Source organism: Dictyostelium discoideum (genome assembly GCF_000004695.1).
Source record: "Dictyostelium discoideum AX4 chromosome 6 chromosome, whole genome shotgun sequence".
Lineage (NCBI taxonomy): Eukaryota > Evosea > Eumycetozoa > Dictyosteliales > Dictyosteliaceae > Dictyostelium > Dictyostelium discoideum.
Window position 1 is genome coordinate 308774 of NC_007092.3, and position 17296 is coordinate 326069.

Consider the following 17296-nt stretch of genomic DNA (forward strand, 5'->3'; position numbering starts at 1 on the left):
CATATTTATTTATTTTGTTTTGTTTTGTTTTGTTGTTTTTTTTTTTTAAAATTAAAAGAATACACTTTTTTTTTTTTTTTTTGTTAAAAAGAAAAAAAAAAAAAATGTTACGTTTAATTAATAAAACTATAAATAAAAATGATTTAATTAAAATAAATAATAGCAAAAGATTTTGTTCGACAACAACAAATTCTACAATAAATAAAGATAATATTTATGATATAATTATTATTGGTGGTGGATTAGTTGGATCAACTATGGCATGTTCAATTGGTAATAATAATACAACTAAACATTTAAAAGTTGCATTAATTGAATCATCAAAAATTCAAACTGTTGAACAATCCATTTCAAATGCAATACCAGAAATTAGAACTATATCATTCAATAATCAAACCATTGAATTATTTAAATCAATAAATGTTTGGGATACAATAAAATCAACTAAAAGAGTTAACCCATTCAATCAAGTTAGAGTTTGGGATACAAGTGGATTTGAAGGTATTCATTTTCAAGATAATGATATAATTGATGATGGTAACAATACTACAGCAATGGGATATATAATTGAAAATAATATTGTAACATCATCATTATTATCAAAAGTTAAACAATTTGAAAATATTGAATTATTTGAACAATTATCAGTTAAATCTATGAATGATTATAATGAAGAAACTATTAGAACTACAAGTATTTTACCAAGTGTAACATTATCAAATGATCAACAACTACATGCTAAATTAATCATTGGTGCTGATGGTGGTAATTCAATATTAAAAAAACAATTACAAGTACCATCAATTGGTAGAGTTTATAATCAAAAAGCTGTAGTTTGTACATTAAAATTAGGTATTAAACAAGATAATAATAACAATAGCAGCAATAATAATAATAATAATAATAATACATTATTTCAAAGATTTTTACCAACTGGTCCAATTGCTTTATTACCATTAGCAAATGGTTATGCTAATATTATTTGGTCAACAAATTTAATGCATGCTCAATATTTATTAGAATTAGATGATGAATCATTTCTTGAACAAGTTAAAGATTCATTCTTAAAATCACCATCAACTTCAAATTCAAGTTTCTTTGAAATCGCTTCAAATTTATTCAATTTAAATCCAAAAGGATTAAGTGGTAATGAAATTTATTTACCACCAATCGAGGGTTTGGTATCGAAAAGAGCTTCTTTCCCATTAAGAATTGATCATACTTTTAATTATACATTACCAAGAGTTTGTTTCATTGGTGATGCTTCACATTTAGTCCATCCAATGGCTGGTCAAGGCGTAAATTTAGGTATGGCAGATGTTAAAACTCTCTCTAGTATAATCGAACAATCGGTTCAATCTGGTTATGATATCGGTGATGCTATGATGTTAAAAAGGTTTGAAGAAATTAGAAAACCTGAAAATCTTAAAATGTTACTCTCTATTGATACTCTCTTCAATTTATTCACAAATAATTCAATATTTGTAACTGGTTTAAGAAATTTTGGAATGTCCTTATTAAATAATATTTCACCTCTTAAAAATTTAATTATTGGTGTTTCAAAAGGTGAATCAATTTTAAAATTTAAATAAAAATAAAATTAAAACTAAAAATCAAAAAATTATTTATAAATATATATCTCTTTAATAAATAAAATAAAAAAAAAAAAAAAAAAAGAAAAAATGATTTCAAATGAAAAATTAAATATTTTTTATTTATTAAAACTTGAGATCTTTAACAAACTCTCAAGAGTTTCCATATAAAATTAATTTCCAATTACTAAACCATTATTGGTTATTGTATCTGAAATAATGGATATGAGTGATAAACATTATAATGATTTAAAACGAAAAGAAGATTATTTATTTGGAAAAAAGTTGGATTTTATATATTGGATTATTATTTTGTTTTTGATATTTTTTTTTGATATTTTTTTTAACCCACCAAAAGAATATAAAAACAAAATAATAATCTTCAATAATAAAACCCAAACAAAACCGAACCCAATCAGAATCGAACCAGGGACATAACATGGGTTTTTGAAAAACTGTTGATAAAGGCGAGATTCGAACTCGCGAAGCCGAAGCATAAGAACTTGAGTCTTACCCATTTGACCACTCTGGTACTTTACCTTATGAAAATCAATGGTTATTACGGTTGATTTTGACCACTTAATTAATGGACCTGTAAAATAAAAAAAAACTAAAAATAAAATGAGATCTAGCATCTCAAGGAGAAGCAACTAATAATTGCGTTATCCAATTCAAAAAAAAGACCACTTATTTAATATACTCTGGTAATAAAGGGTCAAATAGAACCTCCAGGATTAAAATTGAAATTCTTGTTGAAATTGAAATTGGGTTGCAATTGAATCTTTCAATTGAAATTGTAATTGTAATTGTAATTGAAACTTTAAATTACAATTCAAATTGCAATTTCATTTACAAATTCCAAAAAAAGAATTTCAATTCCAATCTGATGGTTCTCAAGTAAAAAAATAAAAAATTTTAAAATATTAAAAGTGTTAGTAAGATTATTAAATAATAATATGTAATATATATAAAAAATTATGCCTACTCTAAATTATCATCTATATTCAATACCATTTTTTATATTCATCTTGTGAGAATCAACTGTTCCTCTCATAAAGGATTTACATGTTTTCTATTTTTGTTTTATTGATTAATTTAGATTCAGTCATGAAAAAATTTATTTATTTATTTATTTTATTTATTTTTTTTTTTTATTTTATTTTACAATTGATTGATGAAATGAAAAATATTTATTTAATTTAATTATTGATTAATCGAGAAATGAAAAATATGTATAAATATATCTATATTTTTTTTTTTTACCTTTGTAGAAAAAGAAATGGTATAATATTGAATATATTAATATTTTTGAAAAATATACTACACTGTTTTTTTATATATAAATATTAAATAATTATTTGTTTTTAAAAATAAATTGAAAATTTTTTAATTAAAAAAAAAAAAAAAAAAAAAAAAAAAAAAAAAATTTTTTTTTAATACTTGAGAAAAATTGGTTCTAAATGTAATTTTTAAGAAAAAAGGGGATTATAAAAAAGTGTTTATTTTTTAAAAAAAAAATGTGTTTGTATTTTTATCAAAAATATGTGCTCTGCATCTATTTTTGGAAAAAAAAATGGTTTTTTTTTTTTTTTTAGACATTTAAAATCTAAAATATGATTTGGTGCCCTTTATTTAAAAAAAAAAAAAAAAAAATATTATATCTTTTTTATTTTTATCATTTAATTATTACCTATTTTTATTTTTATTATTTTATGATTTTCAAATTTATCTTTAAGATTTAAATTAGAATTTAATGAATCAAAAAAAGGGAAATAATTGATTTGTGTGTGTAAATCCTTTTTTTTTTTTTAAAATTTATTTAAAGTTTATTTTTTTATTTTTTTTAATTTATTATACAATTACTTTTTTGGGATTGAGGTTTTTTTAAAATTATAGTTGAAGAAGAAGTTGAAGATGGTTTAAACTCTTCAATTCTATCTATACAAAGTTTAACTAAAGATATAAAAGCATCTTCAATGTTAATTGCTTGTTTTGCACTAGTTTCTTTGAATGTAATATCAAGGGAATCAGCAAATTCTTGAGCCAAAAAAGGGTCAACCACTTTTTGTGAGATCATATCACTTTTATTTCCAATTATCATTTTAATGACATTATCTCTTGCATATCTTTCGATTTCTTGTATCCATTTTGCAACATTTTCAAATGATCTTTGATCAGTAACATCATAAACCACCATAACTGCATGACAACCTCTATATTGAGAATTATTATGAACTCTAAATCGTTCTTGTCCAGCAGTATCCCAAATTTGAAGTTTTATTGCTTTACCTTCAATATAAACTGTCTTTATTTTAAAATCAACTCCAATTGTTGATATATAACTTTCTGTAAATGTATCCTCTGTAAATCTTAATAAAATACTTGATTTACCTTTTTTATTTATTATTTTTTTTTTTTTTTAATAAATAATTTTTTTTATTTTTTTTATTTTTTTTTTTTTTGTTATCTATTATTTATCGGACAATAAATACTTACCAACTCCACTATCACCTACAAAAATAAATTTAAATAAATGTCTATATTGATTTTTTTTTTTTTTTTTTTTTTTTTTTTTTTTTTGGGGAAAAATTTTTTAATATAAAAAAAAAAAAAGAAACCAAAAAAAAGAAAGGAATCCTTACTCATATTTTTTACTCATTTTAATTGTACATTTAATAAAAATTATATTACATTTTTTTTTATCCCAAACCTTTCCAAAAAAAAAAAAAATTAAAAAAAAAAAAAAAAAAATAAAAAAAATTTTTTAAAAAAAAAAAAAGAAAAAAATTCATTGAATAAACATTAAAACACTAAAAATATCCCAAAAACATTGATTTGTGGTTATCACCATTGAATCTTAAAAACCCTAAAAAAAAAAATATCAATTTTAAATAAATTTATTTAAAAAAAAAAAAAAAAAAAAAAAAAATAATTAACATGTTTATGAATTTAAAATAATTAATTTATTGAGGGTTTTTTTATATTTTATTTTATTTTATTTTTTATTTTATTTAACAACTTTCCTAAAAAGGTTTGAGACTTTTTTTTATATATTAAATATATATTCAACTGATATCATTTAAGAACAATTTGGCCCAAATTTTGTTTGTAAAAAATATTAATTAATTTCCATATTTAAATACTATTATTGTAATATTAATTAAAAAGGATATTATTTTTTTTAATTTTTGATTAAAAAACATTAATTTTAAACAAAAAAAAAAAATTCCAATCTTAATTTAATTTTTTTATTTTCTTTATATTATTCTGTAAAAAAACAATTTTAAAATTAATGATTTTTTATATAATTGATTTATTATTTATATGTAAAAGATATATTAAATTAAAAAAAAAAAAAAAAAAAAAAAAAATTTATTAGATTTCATTTTTTTTTTTTTTTTTTTTTTTTTAATTCACCCAACAATTCTCTTTTTTATTTTAATATTTTCAATTATTGGTTCTTTCACAACCTTTAATTTCATCATAATAAAATTTGGTATTTTAAAAAAAAAAAAGTTAAACCAAATACAGAGTATTTAATATTATTTATTTTATTTTATTTTATTTTTATTTTTATTATTTTAATCATATAAATTAATACGTTGATCATGATTTGCACCAGTTAATTTTAAGAAAACTGATTCTAAAGATGTTTGACCAACGTTATAATCATCTAAAATTGGTAAATTTGATAAAATTGAAAAGATATTTGATAATTTAATTGGATTTCCAGGTGGATTTGGTACTTCGAAACTTGCCATAACATCATGTTGATCCAAAACTGTACAATTTGGTATTGATTGTAATATTGTTTGAATACCAGTTTCCAAATATTCTTTTTTAAATTTAACATCAATTGAATAACCAGCACCAAAACGATTCTTTACACCTTGAATTGTATTTAAACATGTATATTTACCTTCTTTCATAATTGTAATACGACCTAAGAAAAAAAAAAAAAAAAAAATTAAAATTAAATATTAATAACAAAAAAAGATTATCATTTTTAAATAATAATAAAATATAAAATATATAATATACATACTACATAATGCTTCAACTTCACTCATTGAATGACTTGTTAAAATTATTGATTTATCTTTACCTAATTCACTAATTACATCCCAAAGTTGTCTTCTAACAACAGCATCACAACCACAAGAAATTTCATCCAAGAAACAAACTGATGGATTACCGAGCATTGCCATTGATAATGAAACTTTTCTTTTATTACCACCTGAATAACCACCACAACCACTATTTGCAATACGAGTTAAATCAACCATTTTAATGAAAGCTTCAACACAATTTTCAATTTGACTCTCTTTAATACCTTTGATTCTAGAGAATAACCATAGATGTTCACGAGCTGATAATAATGAAATGAGAGCATCAAATTGGAATACCATTGAAATATTACCAAGTGCTTTCTCTCTATTGGTAATAACATCATAACCATTGATTGAAATTTCACCACTTGAAGGTACAATCTCACCAGATAACATTGATAGTGTAGTTGATTTACCACCACCATTTAAACCCAATAAACCAAATGTTTGACCACGTGGAATACCCAATGTTGAATTGTATACAGCAGTTTTTGATGGATTTTTACCTGAACCTGGGAATAGCTTATGAAGATTTTTAAATTGAATTGGTTCTTCCGATGGTCTCATATTTAGTAATCTTCTTCTCTCTTGTGATACATCATAATCTTCATCTTGTGGTGGTGATGGTGCAGGTAAATTCTTTGGATTCTTAAAGAAACCTTTAATTTGTGGTACATAATCCAATAGTAATATCCAAACATTCCAAAGTACTGCATGACCTGCCAAAACAATCAATGGTGTACCTAAATAATCAAATGACCAATAGTTATCAACTTTAAAAGTACCCAAACGAGTTGAACCTGGGAAACCAGATAAAATGAAAACAATTCTATTCAATGCAAAAATCGGACTAATAATTGAAAATATCAAATCAATAATATCGGCAACTTTTTGAGTTGTACTATTTTGATTGACCACAGCTTGAATACGTACATTTAAACTTGCAATTGTAAATACTAAACCAAAAACAAATAAAATTGCAGTGATTGCACCAACTGCTTTACCATAGGTTTGAAATTTATAAGACATTAAATAACCCAATGGTATAATTGCACAACTTAATAAAATTAAACATAATAAAAATGAACCAAATTGTTCTTTAAATGCACCTTTAATCACTCCTGCTAAAATTGAACAACTTAAAATTGAAATTATAAATGCAAAGAAAAAATCCCAAACTAAATTTGATAACCAATAAATATGTTTTTTACAACCTGAAACATATAATAATCTTTTAACTCTATTTGTACGTTCTTGAGCTATACTACCAGCAAATGAACCTGCCATCAATGAAAAACCTGCCATTAAAATAAATACAAAATAAATAATTGCTGATGCATTTATATCTGAACTTGAAATTTCAAATGCTGTTAAAATATGATCAAATGGCATACTTGTAACTGAAATACTAATATTTTTAAATTTTCTTAATAATGCATCATTAATTAAATTAACATGAATCGGAAATGAATGAATATAATCTGAATTATAATATGCAATATATGAACAATTTGTTGATTGACCATTATTATTATCATCAATGCTAATTGGTTGATTTGTAAAATTAATTGCACCAATTGATAATTTATAATTATCAATTAAATAATCATTAAAATTTATAGATTCATTAATATATTTAAATTTATTAAAATATGGTGAATTATTAAATAAATTTGACCATTCTAATTCATTGTTTAATAATTGCATTGGTACATTAATAGTGTTATCACTATCAGTATAAATTGATAATGACATTGTTAATGGTTGAGTTGAATTATTATAAAATAAAACTTGTTTTTGATCATTCATTGATTTATATAAAATAATTGAACCAATAATTAATGCCATTGGTAAAATAATTGATAAAAAGAATGATCTTGCATCTTTTTTAGATTGTTGAATACGTTTAATTAATAAACCTTTAAATTGTTGAATTTGATTAATACCATCTGATGGTGTTGCAATTGCTAATTTTAATGATTCCATTTCATTTTGTTTATTGAATTCATTATTACCATTAGCATTATTATTTAATTTTTTAGAATCTTCTTGACCTAATGAAATGAAAACTTCTTCAAGACTTGTTACTGATATACCATAAGTTTGAATTGAAAATTTTGATAAATTTAAATCAAATTCTGTAAAAAATTGTGGGAAATTTGATAATGATTCAGTTGGTAAACGATAACTTAGTTCTGCACCAGAATCTGTTAAAATTGATGCACCAGGTATAAAATTTTTAATAAACTCTGAAACTTGATTCGTATTGAAACCATTGCTAGCATTTTCTAATTTTTTATTACATGTTAAAAGATAACCTTGACCAAATCTATTCTTTAAAAATAATGAAGTACCATCACAACGTAATTTACCTTGTGAAATAATTGCAATACGATCACCTAAATAATCTGCCTCCTCTAAATAATGAGTTGTAAGAATGATGGTTTTACCTTTTTTATATTTTAATAGAAAATCCCAAACTTGTCTTCTACTAACTGGATCCATACCAGAGGTGACTTCATCCAAGAAAATGATTTTAGATCTACCAATAAATGCAATACCTAAACAAAGTTTACGTTTTTGTCCACCTGAAAGACTACCAGCTGGTGCATTCATTTTCTCGGCTAATCCAACCTCTGTTGCCATTCTTTCAGCCTCTCTTTGAATATTTCTACCCTCAACGCCTTTTAATGATGCGTAAATAACCAAATGTTCCAATACTGTCAATTGTGACCAAATGATATCAGTTTGTAAGCAGCAACCAATGTATGGTCTAATCTTTGACATTTGGCTTGTAATATCGTAACCACGAATAAATGCACTTCCACTAGTTGGTGATATTAAACCTGTCAACATACCAATCGTTGTTGATTTACCACACCCATTGGGTCCTAACAATGCATGAATTTGATCTTCAAACATATCCAAATATAAATCATTAACTGCAACTCTCAATCCATCACCAGTTTCAAATTCTTTTCTTAAATTACGAATTGATATAGTTGAATTTTTCAATACTTTCAATGGTATAGTCTCAACATCTTCACTATCAAATGTTGATTCAATATCATCAATTTCACCAATACTTCTTTTCTTTCCAAACCAATAATTTTTTGTAAATAAAAAATAAAATTTCTCTTTTGTACCATATTCACCTGGTATAACTTTTTCAAAATACCAAATTAATATAATATAAATTATAATATCAATTCCTAACATTAAAATACTTTGACTATTTTTTTTTAAAAAAAAAAAAAAAAAAAAAAAAAAAAAAAAAATTAATAACCATAATAATTTATTTTTTTATAAAAAAAAAAAAAAAATACTTACTTTTCAGTTACAATATAATCCCAATTTAAATTTAAAATCATTGTTAAATCTTTAACAGACATAATATAAATTGAATTTGAAAATGCAATTGGTGAAAATATTGAAAGTAATAATTTTACAGAAACACTAAATTCATTTTTTGAAACGAAAATACCACAAATATTAATTGCAATTACAATTACAAATGATAATAAACCACAAAATTTGGAATTATTAAAAAATATACTAAAAATAAATGATAATAATAATAATGTTATCAAGTATAATACAAATGTTATGATTACAATACCCCAACTTGTAGAATAAATTAATTGACTACCTTTAAATATGACAACAATTAATAGTGTGACTGGCAATGATGTTATTAAACTTGTGATAATCCATGAACTGAAATACGCCAATGAATTCAATGACATCATTCTCATTGCTTCTACAATTTTAGTTTCTTTTTCAATTACAACATCTGTAACTAGCCTAAAACTAAACATCATCAATGCCGCTGTAATGAACACACTTCCTGCTGACTTAATAATTGCGTCTCTTCCTGTTATCCATTCTTGCCATAGCTCTGTATATGGATCTGGGTAATGTCTACCTGATATATTTAATACCATATCCAATCCAAAGTATCCAAAAATAGCTTGATCCATTGCAACTTGAATCGATGCGAAATTATCATTTAAATAGATACTACTATCACCTCCATCAACTTTACCAGTTTCTGATGTGTCTGCTGTATCGTCACTATCTAATCTAATATTATACCCGAATTGGCCACCTGCTGCTATTGGGTCATTATTATTACCACCACCACCACCATTAGTGCTACTATTAAACCAAACACCACCATAAACCATCATTGAATAATTTTTGAAAAATGATTCCATTAAAGTACGATCATTAATTTCCATGAAAAAATCTTGAACCTCTGCTACTGTTAAACCTCTAGCAGTTGCAACTTGTTCTTTCATTGTTTCAATTACACCACTTTGATCATTATTTAATGATCCTTCACTACCATATAATAATTTATTTTCAGGTCCAACTCTTCTTGAAAATGTTGTTACATCAATTGAGTTATAATCAGAATTTGTAACTTTAATTAAAGCTTTAATAAATAAATAAATAAATAAATAAAATAAATAATTAGTTTTCCATAATTTATTTTTTTAAAAAAAAAAAAAATAAAAAAAAAAAAAAAAAAAAAACTTACCTAAAATTGCAAATAATACACCAATAATTACAATCGGAAAAACAATTTCACAACAAATTGAACATTTTGATTTCCCTTTTAATAAAAGATTCTTTTTTAATAAAGTTTTTAATTGTCTTCCAAATTCCATTTTTGGATAAAAAAAAAAAGAAAAAAAAAAAAAAAAAAAAATTTATAAAAAAAAAATAGATTTAATACAAATAAAAAAAAAAAACCTTTTTTTTTTTTTTTTTTTTTTTTTTTTTTTTTTGGTTGGGGTTTAAAAATAGGTTATAATTAGAAATTAAAAAAAAAAAAAAAAAAAAAAAAAAAGTCAAAATAATGGATTTAAGAATAAAAAAAAAAAATTAATAAAAAAAAAAAAAATTAAATAAAAAAAAATAAAATGAATAAAAAATAAGATATTAGCTATTATATATATAACCTTGGATTAAAAATAATCATAAATTCTTACCTTTAAGATCAAAATAGGAGGAGTGTGTTGGAACCGTATAAAAAAAAAAAAAAAATTAAAAATAGAAAATGTAATGTTATATTAATAAATTTTTTTATTTTTTTTAATTTTTTTTTTTTTTACTGATTTTTTGAGTAATCCCAAAAAAAAAAAAAAAAAAAAATTTTTATTTTTTTTTTTTTAATATAAAATTTTTTTTTAAAACAAAAATAAAAACAATTGTTTAAATTACTATGATATTTATTTATTGCAACCCCTTTGTGATTTAATTGTTTTTATTTATTTTTTTATTTTTTGAAATTTACAATCAAAAAAATCTTTTTTCTGTTTAAAAATCTAGATTTTTTTTTTTTTTTTTTTATTTGATAACTTATGAAACTTTTATACCATATCTTATTTTTTATTATTATTATTATTATTTTTATTTTTATTTTTATTATTTAAAGGTTGACAGTCCAATTTTTACTATTTGCATCTAATTGTTTATATCTCATTAATTCTTTAATTCCTGAATCAACCTCTATTATATACATATTTAATTTTTTTTCATCTATTTCATTTCTGTTTTTTCTAAATTCTATGTGTATATATTTGTGTTAGTTTTTATTTTTTTTTTTTTTTATTTTTTATTTTTTATTTTTTTTTTTTTTTTACCTTCTCTTGTAGTAGTTAGTAATCTAAATCTACTCTTTGATGGATAACTTGGTAAATTTCTAATTAAAAATCTATATTTATGAATCATAACATTCCCACTCATCATCTTTGAAATTTTATTATTTACAAATTAAAAAAAAAAAAAAAAAAAATAAAATGAAAAAAAAAAAAAAAATGAAAATGAAATGAAATAAAAATAAAAAAAAAAAAAAAAACAAAAATAGTGTTTTTGGATTTAAAAACAAAAAATAAAAAATAAAATAAAAAATAAAAAAATGAATTTAAATTAAAAAGATAATTAATTTTAATTTAGTAGTATTATTATTATTATTATTATTATTTGATGCGATTTATTGGATAAATTAAAATCTATATATAATAATAAAAATAAAAATAAAAAAAAAATAAAAAAAAATAAAATAAAAAATAAAATAAAAATAAAAAGATCTTGACTCGTTTTTTAAAAAAAAAAAATTATTTTTTTTTATTTTTTTTTTTATTTTTATTTTTATTTTTATTTTTAAAAAAAAAAAAAACCGACTGTTTTTTTTTTGAATTTTTTTTTTTTATTTTTGTTTGTCCCAACATATTTATATATAATTAATACCAAAAATGGATAATAAATCATTATATGTTGTTAAACAATTTTTAGGTAGTAATAAAAGCCTTTCAAAAGTACTCGATACTTTTACTGCTCAAACAAAATCAATTAAAATTGAAAATGTTGAAATTCCATCATTAGAAAAATTGATTGAATTTTATATTAATGAAAAGTAAGATTTTATTTAATTTTATCCCACCATTAATTTTCAAAAAAATAAAAATAAAAATAAATAAAAAAACAAATATATAAATTTAATATTCTAATTTTTAATATTTTTAATATTTTTTTTATTTTTTAGTAAATCAAAAGATAATAAAAAGAGACCATTAGATGAAAAAGAAGAAGAAAAATCATCAAAAAAACATAAAGTAGAGAAAGATTCATCAGATTCATCAGACTCATCAGACTCTGAATCAGACTCTTCAGATTCAGAAGATGAAAAAGAAAAAGAAATGAAAGTTGATAAAAAAACTGAAGATTCTTCATCATCATCAGAAAGTGACACTGAATCATCATCATCTTCAGAATCAGAAGATGAAAAGAAAAAAGAAAAAGAATCAGATGATTCATCATCATCAGAATCTGAAAGTGATTCATCATCATCAGAATCAGAATCAGAATCATCAGAATCATCATCATCATCAGAAAGCGAATCTGAGGATGAAAAGAAAAAAGAATCATCTGACTCTTCAGATAGTGAATCTGAAGATGAAAAAAAGAAAAAAGTAGAATCATCTGATTCTTCATCATCAGAATCAGAATCATCAGACTCTTCAGATAGTGAATCTGAAGATGAAAAAAAGAAAAAAGTAGAATCATCTGACTCTTCATCATCAGAATCAGAATCATCATCATCATCATCATCAGACTCATCAGACTCTTCAGATAGCGAATCTGAAGATGAAAAAAAGAAAAAAGTTGAAAAATCATCAGATAAAGAAACTTCATCAGAATCAGAATCAGAAGATAGTGATGACGAAAAAGATAAAAAAAAATCAAAAAAAGAAGATAAAAAAGAAAATAAAAAACAAGAAGAAAAAAAAAAACCAATTGAAAAAGACTCAGATGAAGATAGTGATGATGAAATGAAAGTAGTTGAACAACCAAAAAAACAAGAAATTAAACAACAACAACAACAACAAACTGTAAATAAAAATAATAGTAATAATAATAATAAAATAGATTGGAAATCAAATCAAGATTATAATTCATATAGTAAATCAGAAACACCAGCTAAAAGAGGTAGTAATGCACCATTCCGTAGAGTTAGAGAAGAGGATGTAGTTTTTGATGAACATTTTACAAGTGAAGGTGCCAATCGTGAATGGACTGATGCTTGGGGTGTAAAAGTACAAAATCGTCTCTCCAAAAAAGTTGGTGACCAATTCCGTAAAGGTAAAAATAAGATGAAGAAAGGTACCTATACCGATTCAACAATTTGTGAAGAATCATCTGCATATGTTTATCCAGATTCTGATTAAATTAAATTATTAAAAATTAAAAAAAAATAAAATAAAATAAAATAAAAAGCTTTTTAAAATAAATTAAAAATAATTATTATTTATTCATTTTATAATTATAATTCATCTCTTTTTTTTAAAGATTTTAAAAATTGATCAGTCATTAAATTTAAATTCCTGAAAAATGAATCGGTTAATTGATGTGATCTTTCTTCTTTTTTATAAAATCTTTCTTGAATTGTATCACCTATTGCTAATTCCTAATTATATATATATTTGTAATTGTGTGTATTAATAGGTAAGTAACTTAAAAAAAATAAATAATAATAATAATATTTATTTACCAATGGTTTAAAACTTTTATTTGCTTTGTGATAAAGGTTTAAAACTTGTTCATAATGATGTTCTAAAATGTGCTCTATGAAATCACAAAATATAGGGATACCATTTTCATTTTTTATTAATGCTAAAGATTTATCATAACAAATCTCTTTCATAAAATTTGAAATATCTTTATAATCATATGTTTCAGTTATGGGTGATTGAAGTGATGTTGATGTTGATGTTGATATTGATAATAAAAAAATTATGAAAATAATAAATAAAATATTTTTAAACATTCTTTTATTTTTTTATTTTTTTATTTTTTTGTTTTCTTAGTTCATTGTTATGGATTGGGGTTAGAAAAAAAAAAAAAAAAAAACAAATTAAAATTGTGGCATTTAAATGTTAAAAAAACCCATAAAAAAAAAAAAAAAAAAAAAATATTGTTGGATAAATTTTTTTTTTTATTTTTTTATTTTAACAAAATACCACAATTTAGAAACTCTGTTAAATATTTATTTTAATTTTATTTTGTAGAAACTGGTTTTAATTGTTTAAAACATAGGCATAAAAGCAAATTCTTTTTTTTGTAATCTTAAAATTCTCACTTTTAACAAAATCCCACATTTTGAATTTGTTGTGTAAAAAAAAATTAATTTTTTTTTACACAACAATAATATTGAAGCAATCATGAAGATTTGAAAATTTGAATATTATCAGTTCGAATCTATTTTCATATTGAGGAGTTTTTGATATATTTTTATGAGTCTCTTTTAGGTTTTGGTTCTTTCTTGAGGTTTGTAATCTTAGAAAAAAATTTCAAAAATGTTGGGTATAAAAAAACTACTTTTCAGTTGAAATAAAAAATTATTGTAATATCGAGGTATTAAACTTAGCTTTTCAACTAAATCCTCATTGGTGTAGTCGGTAACACTCTAGTCTTTCACACTGGTACCTCGGGTTCGATTCCCGAATGGGGAGCTTTTTAAAAAATATATTTGGTAGATCACTGGTTCGATTCTAATAGCGAGAATGAAATTGCAGATAAATCTATTTTTTATTATCAATAACATCTTCTTTTAGATAATTGGAGTTCGATAGGGTTGTACCTATCAGGCTTTGTAGAAAGCTTTTTGATGGAGTAGCTGGTGTGGCTGGTCAGTATGGGATTCTCCTCTCCCAATTGGGCACACGAAAGAACTAGATCCAACAATAAAACCACTAACACAATTAAACCTATAATACCGCCATATATCATAAATAAACCTATTAATCTTTGTTTATCTCCATTAAAGGACAAACATTTATTAATGAATATTAAAAATAAATAAATAAATAAAAACCTTTTTTAGACTCATTGGTTAGAATCTTAAGTTTTTTTTTTTTAGATATCTAAAAATTGTGATATGGTAAAAAGAATATCTTTTTTTTTTATTTTTTATTTTATTACTTTTATTTATTATTTCTTTTTGTAATTTTTAAATTATGAGAAGAAGGGTGAATAATAATACCAAAATCTTCCAATTCATTTATTTTTTTACCATCCCATGATTCAATTTTGAAATTATAAACTAAATTTGCACAAACGATATATAACTCTGCTTCACCTAATTGTACACCAACACATCCCCTTCTACCAGTTGAAAATGGAATTGAAATTTTATCTAAATCATTATAATATTTATGTTTATTATTACTATTATTATTATTATTATTATTATTATTATTATTATTATTATTAAATTCTAAATTAATTTTTTGTTGTTCTTGTTCTTGTTGTTCTTGTTGTAGTTGTAGTTGTTGTTGTTGTTGTTGTTGTTGTTGTTGTTGTTGTTGTTGTTGTTTTAAATCATTTTGAAATGATTTTAATTTTTGATATTCCAACCAACGATAAGGATTAAAAGTTGTAGGATCATCTATTAATTGATCAGAATTTGAAAGACCATAAATATTTTCAATGATTTGAGTTCCTTTTGGAATTCTATAACCATTTACAAAAGTATCATCATTTGCAATACGTGGTAAACCTAATGATGTAACTGGTTTAATTCTTAAAACTTCTTTAATGCATGCATTTAAAAATGGTGTTTTACTTGAATATTCGTCACCAAATCCTATTGCTGTTGTTATTGTTGAATTATTATTATTATTATCAGTATTATTAGAATTACTAAAAGCATTAAATAATTCATTAAAACATTTTTCTTGAATTATTGGATTATTTGATATATAAACTAAAAACCATTCAATTGTAACACCAACAGTATCACTACCAGCAATTAAAAAATCAATACAAGTTTGAATGATTATATCCTCTTTAGAATCATTAGTTGACATTATCAATAGATCCATTATATCTTTTGGAGGACTATTTAAATCTAAATTCAATAGATGGTCATCATAAATCTCTTTAATATACTCTCTAACTTGCTTTAATGTTTGATCGAATCTTTTATTCTTTAAATAAAATAATGGTCTAACCAATGGAACGAAATCACAAAAATTACTTGACCCTAAATGTTTTAATATCATCTCTTTTGGTTTTGTCAATCTTGCCATATCACCCTCATTAACATCCTCATCATTCTTTATCTCTTTACTAAATGCAATCATACAAACTACATTTAATGTTAATTTATGAATATATTTCTTTGGATTAAACTAAAAAAATAAAAAAAATAAAAAAAATAAAAGGTTAACATATGTAATTTAATTATTAATTAATTATATATATATATTTACAGGTTTATTATTAATTGAATAATTATTCATTGTATTAATTAAATAATTTGTTTGAGTTTCTAATAAGTTTGAAATTCCTTTAACTTTTGATTTTGTGAAGGATGAAGAAACTAATTTTCTAAGTTCTGACCAAAGTGGATAATCACTAAATGATAAATTTCTAAAACCTGATGAGAATTGATCTAAACTATTAAAGTGTGGTCTATTTGTAAAATTTAGAAATTGTTTACACCATACTTCATTAACATGATCAGGATCAGTCAAAACAACTGTTGGATATTCTCCCATCCAAATCTTAAAAATTCCACCGTATCGTTTTGATAATTCTAAAAATGATCTATTTGGTCTATCACCTAATAAATATAAATGTCCTATTAATGGTAATGCTAATTTTGGTGTTGGTGGTTCATCTTTTAATTTTTTATTTTTTTTAATCTATTTTTAAATAAATAAAATAAATAAATAAAATTAATAAATAAATTAAAAAAGGGTAGTGGTGGTGCGTAAAAAAAAAAAGTTTTGAAAAAAAAAAAGATATTTTTTTTTTTTTTTTTTTTTTTTGGGAATAAAAAATATTAAAAAAATGAAAAAATAAAATAAAATTAATAAAAGATATTTACCAAATCGAATAATAAATAAATAATGCAAATAAAAAAAGTTAAAACAAATACATTCATTTTGAGTGTAAAATTATTTTTTTTTTAAACTTTAAAACTTTTTTTTTTTTTTTTTCCTGATTTTTTTTCTTATCGACCTATTTTTTTTATAAAAAAAATTAAATAAAAAATAAAAAAAAAAAACATTTTATCGTTTT

The 17296-nt window shown here is 22.2% G+C and overlaps 7 protein-coding genes and 2 non-coding genes across 9 annotated transcripts; 3 read left to right on the forward strand and 6 right to left on the reverse strand.

The window, feature by feature from the left end:
* Nucleotides 1-104: 104 nt before the first annotated feature.
* coq6 (hypothetical protein) lies at nucleotides 105-1592 on the forward strand (the record flags this gene model as incomplete). Its single annotated transcript, XM_630117.1, has 1 exon — nucleotides 105-1592. The coding sequence occupies one exon, from the start codon at nucleotides 105-107 to the stop codon at nucleotides 1590-1592; it is 1488 nt and encodes a 495-aa protein (XP_635209.1).
* A 459-nt stretch (nucleotides 1593-2051) lies between these two features.
* Nucleotides 2052-2132, reverse strand: tRNA-Leu-CAA-4. Its single transcript has one exon. It is a non-coding gene; the product is annotated as a tRNA-Leu (tRNA).
* A 1303-nt stretch (nucleotides 2133-3435) lies between these two features.
* Nucleotides 3436-4251, reverse strand: rabA (Rab GTPase; the record flags this gene model as incomplete). The annotated part of the gene is made up of 3 exons (XM_630118.2): nucleotides 3436-3983; nucleotides 4089-4129; nucleotides 4235-4251. The coding sequence occupies 3 exons, from the start codon at nucleotides 4249-4251 to the stop codon at nucleotides 3436-3438; spliced, it is 606 nt and encodes a 201-aa protein (XP_635210.2).
* A 922-nt stretch (nucleotides 4252-5173) lies between these two features.
* Nucleotides 5174-10374, reverse strand: abcA6 (ABC transporter A family protein; the record flags this gene model as incomplete). The annotated part of the gene is made up of 4 exons (XM_630119.1): nucleotides 5174-5535; nucleotides 5638-8933; nucleotides 9032-10139; nucleotides 10245-10374. 4 exons carry the CDS (start codon nucleotides 10372-10374, stop codon nucleotides 5174-5176), a joined length of 4896 nt encoding a protein of 1631 aa, XP_635211.1.
* A 764-nt stretch (nucleotides 10375-11138) lies between these two features.
* DDB_G0291442 (hypothetical protein) lies at nucleotides 11139-11458 on the reverse strand (the record flags this gene model as incomplete). The annotated part of the gene is made up of 2 exons (XM_630120.1): nucleotides 11139-11218; nucleotides 11353-11458. The coding sequence occupies 2 exons, from the start codon at nucleotides 11456-11458 to the stop codon at nucleotides 11139-11141; spliced, it is 186 nt and encodes a 61-aa protein (XP_635212.1).
* Nucleotides 11459-11964: 506 nt separating this feature from the next.
* DDB_G0291444 (hypothetical protein) lies at nucleotides 11965-13437 on the forward strand (the record flags this gene model as incomplete). Its single annotated transcript, XM_630121.1, has 2 exons — nucleotides 11965-12125; nucleotides 12255-13437. The coding sequence occupies 2 exons, from the start codon at nucleotides 11965-11967 to the stop codon at nucleotides 13435-13437; spliced, it is 1344 nt and encodes a 447-aa protein (XP_635213.1).
* A 95-nt stretch (nucleotides 13438-13532) lies between these two features.
* Nucleotides 13533-14036, reverse strand: DDB_G0291446 (hypothetical protein; the record flags this gene model as incomplete). Its single annotated transcript, XM_630122.1, has 2 exons — nucleotides 13533-13676; nucleotides 13761-14036. The coding sequence occupies 2 exons, from the start codon at nucleotides 14034-14036 to the stop codon at nucleotides 13533-13535; spliced, it is 420 nt and encodes a 139-aa protein (XP_635214.1).
* A 613-nt stretch (nucleotides 14037-14649) lies between these two features.
* Nucleotides 14650-14721, forward strand: tRNA-Glu-UUC-15. Its single transcript has one exon. It is a non-coding gene; the product is annotated as a tRNA-Glu (tRNA).
* A 471-nt stretch (nucleotides 14722-15192) lies between these two features.
* Nucleotides 15193-17159, reverse strand: CYP519D1 (cytochrome P450 family protein; the record flags this gene model as incomplete). Its single annotated transcript, XM_630123.1, has 3 exons — nucleotides 15193-16401; nucleotides 16483-16917; nucleotides 17103-17159. The coding sequence occupies 3 exons, from the start codon at nucleotides 17157-17159 to the stop codon at nucleotides 15193-15195; spliced, it is 1701 nt and encodes a 566-aa protein (XP_635215.1).
* Nucleotides 17160-17296: the final 137 nt, after the last annotated feature.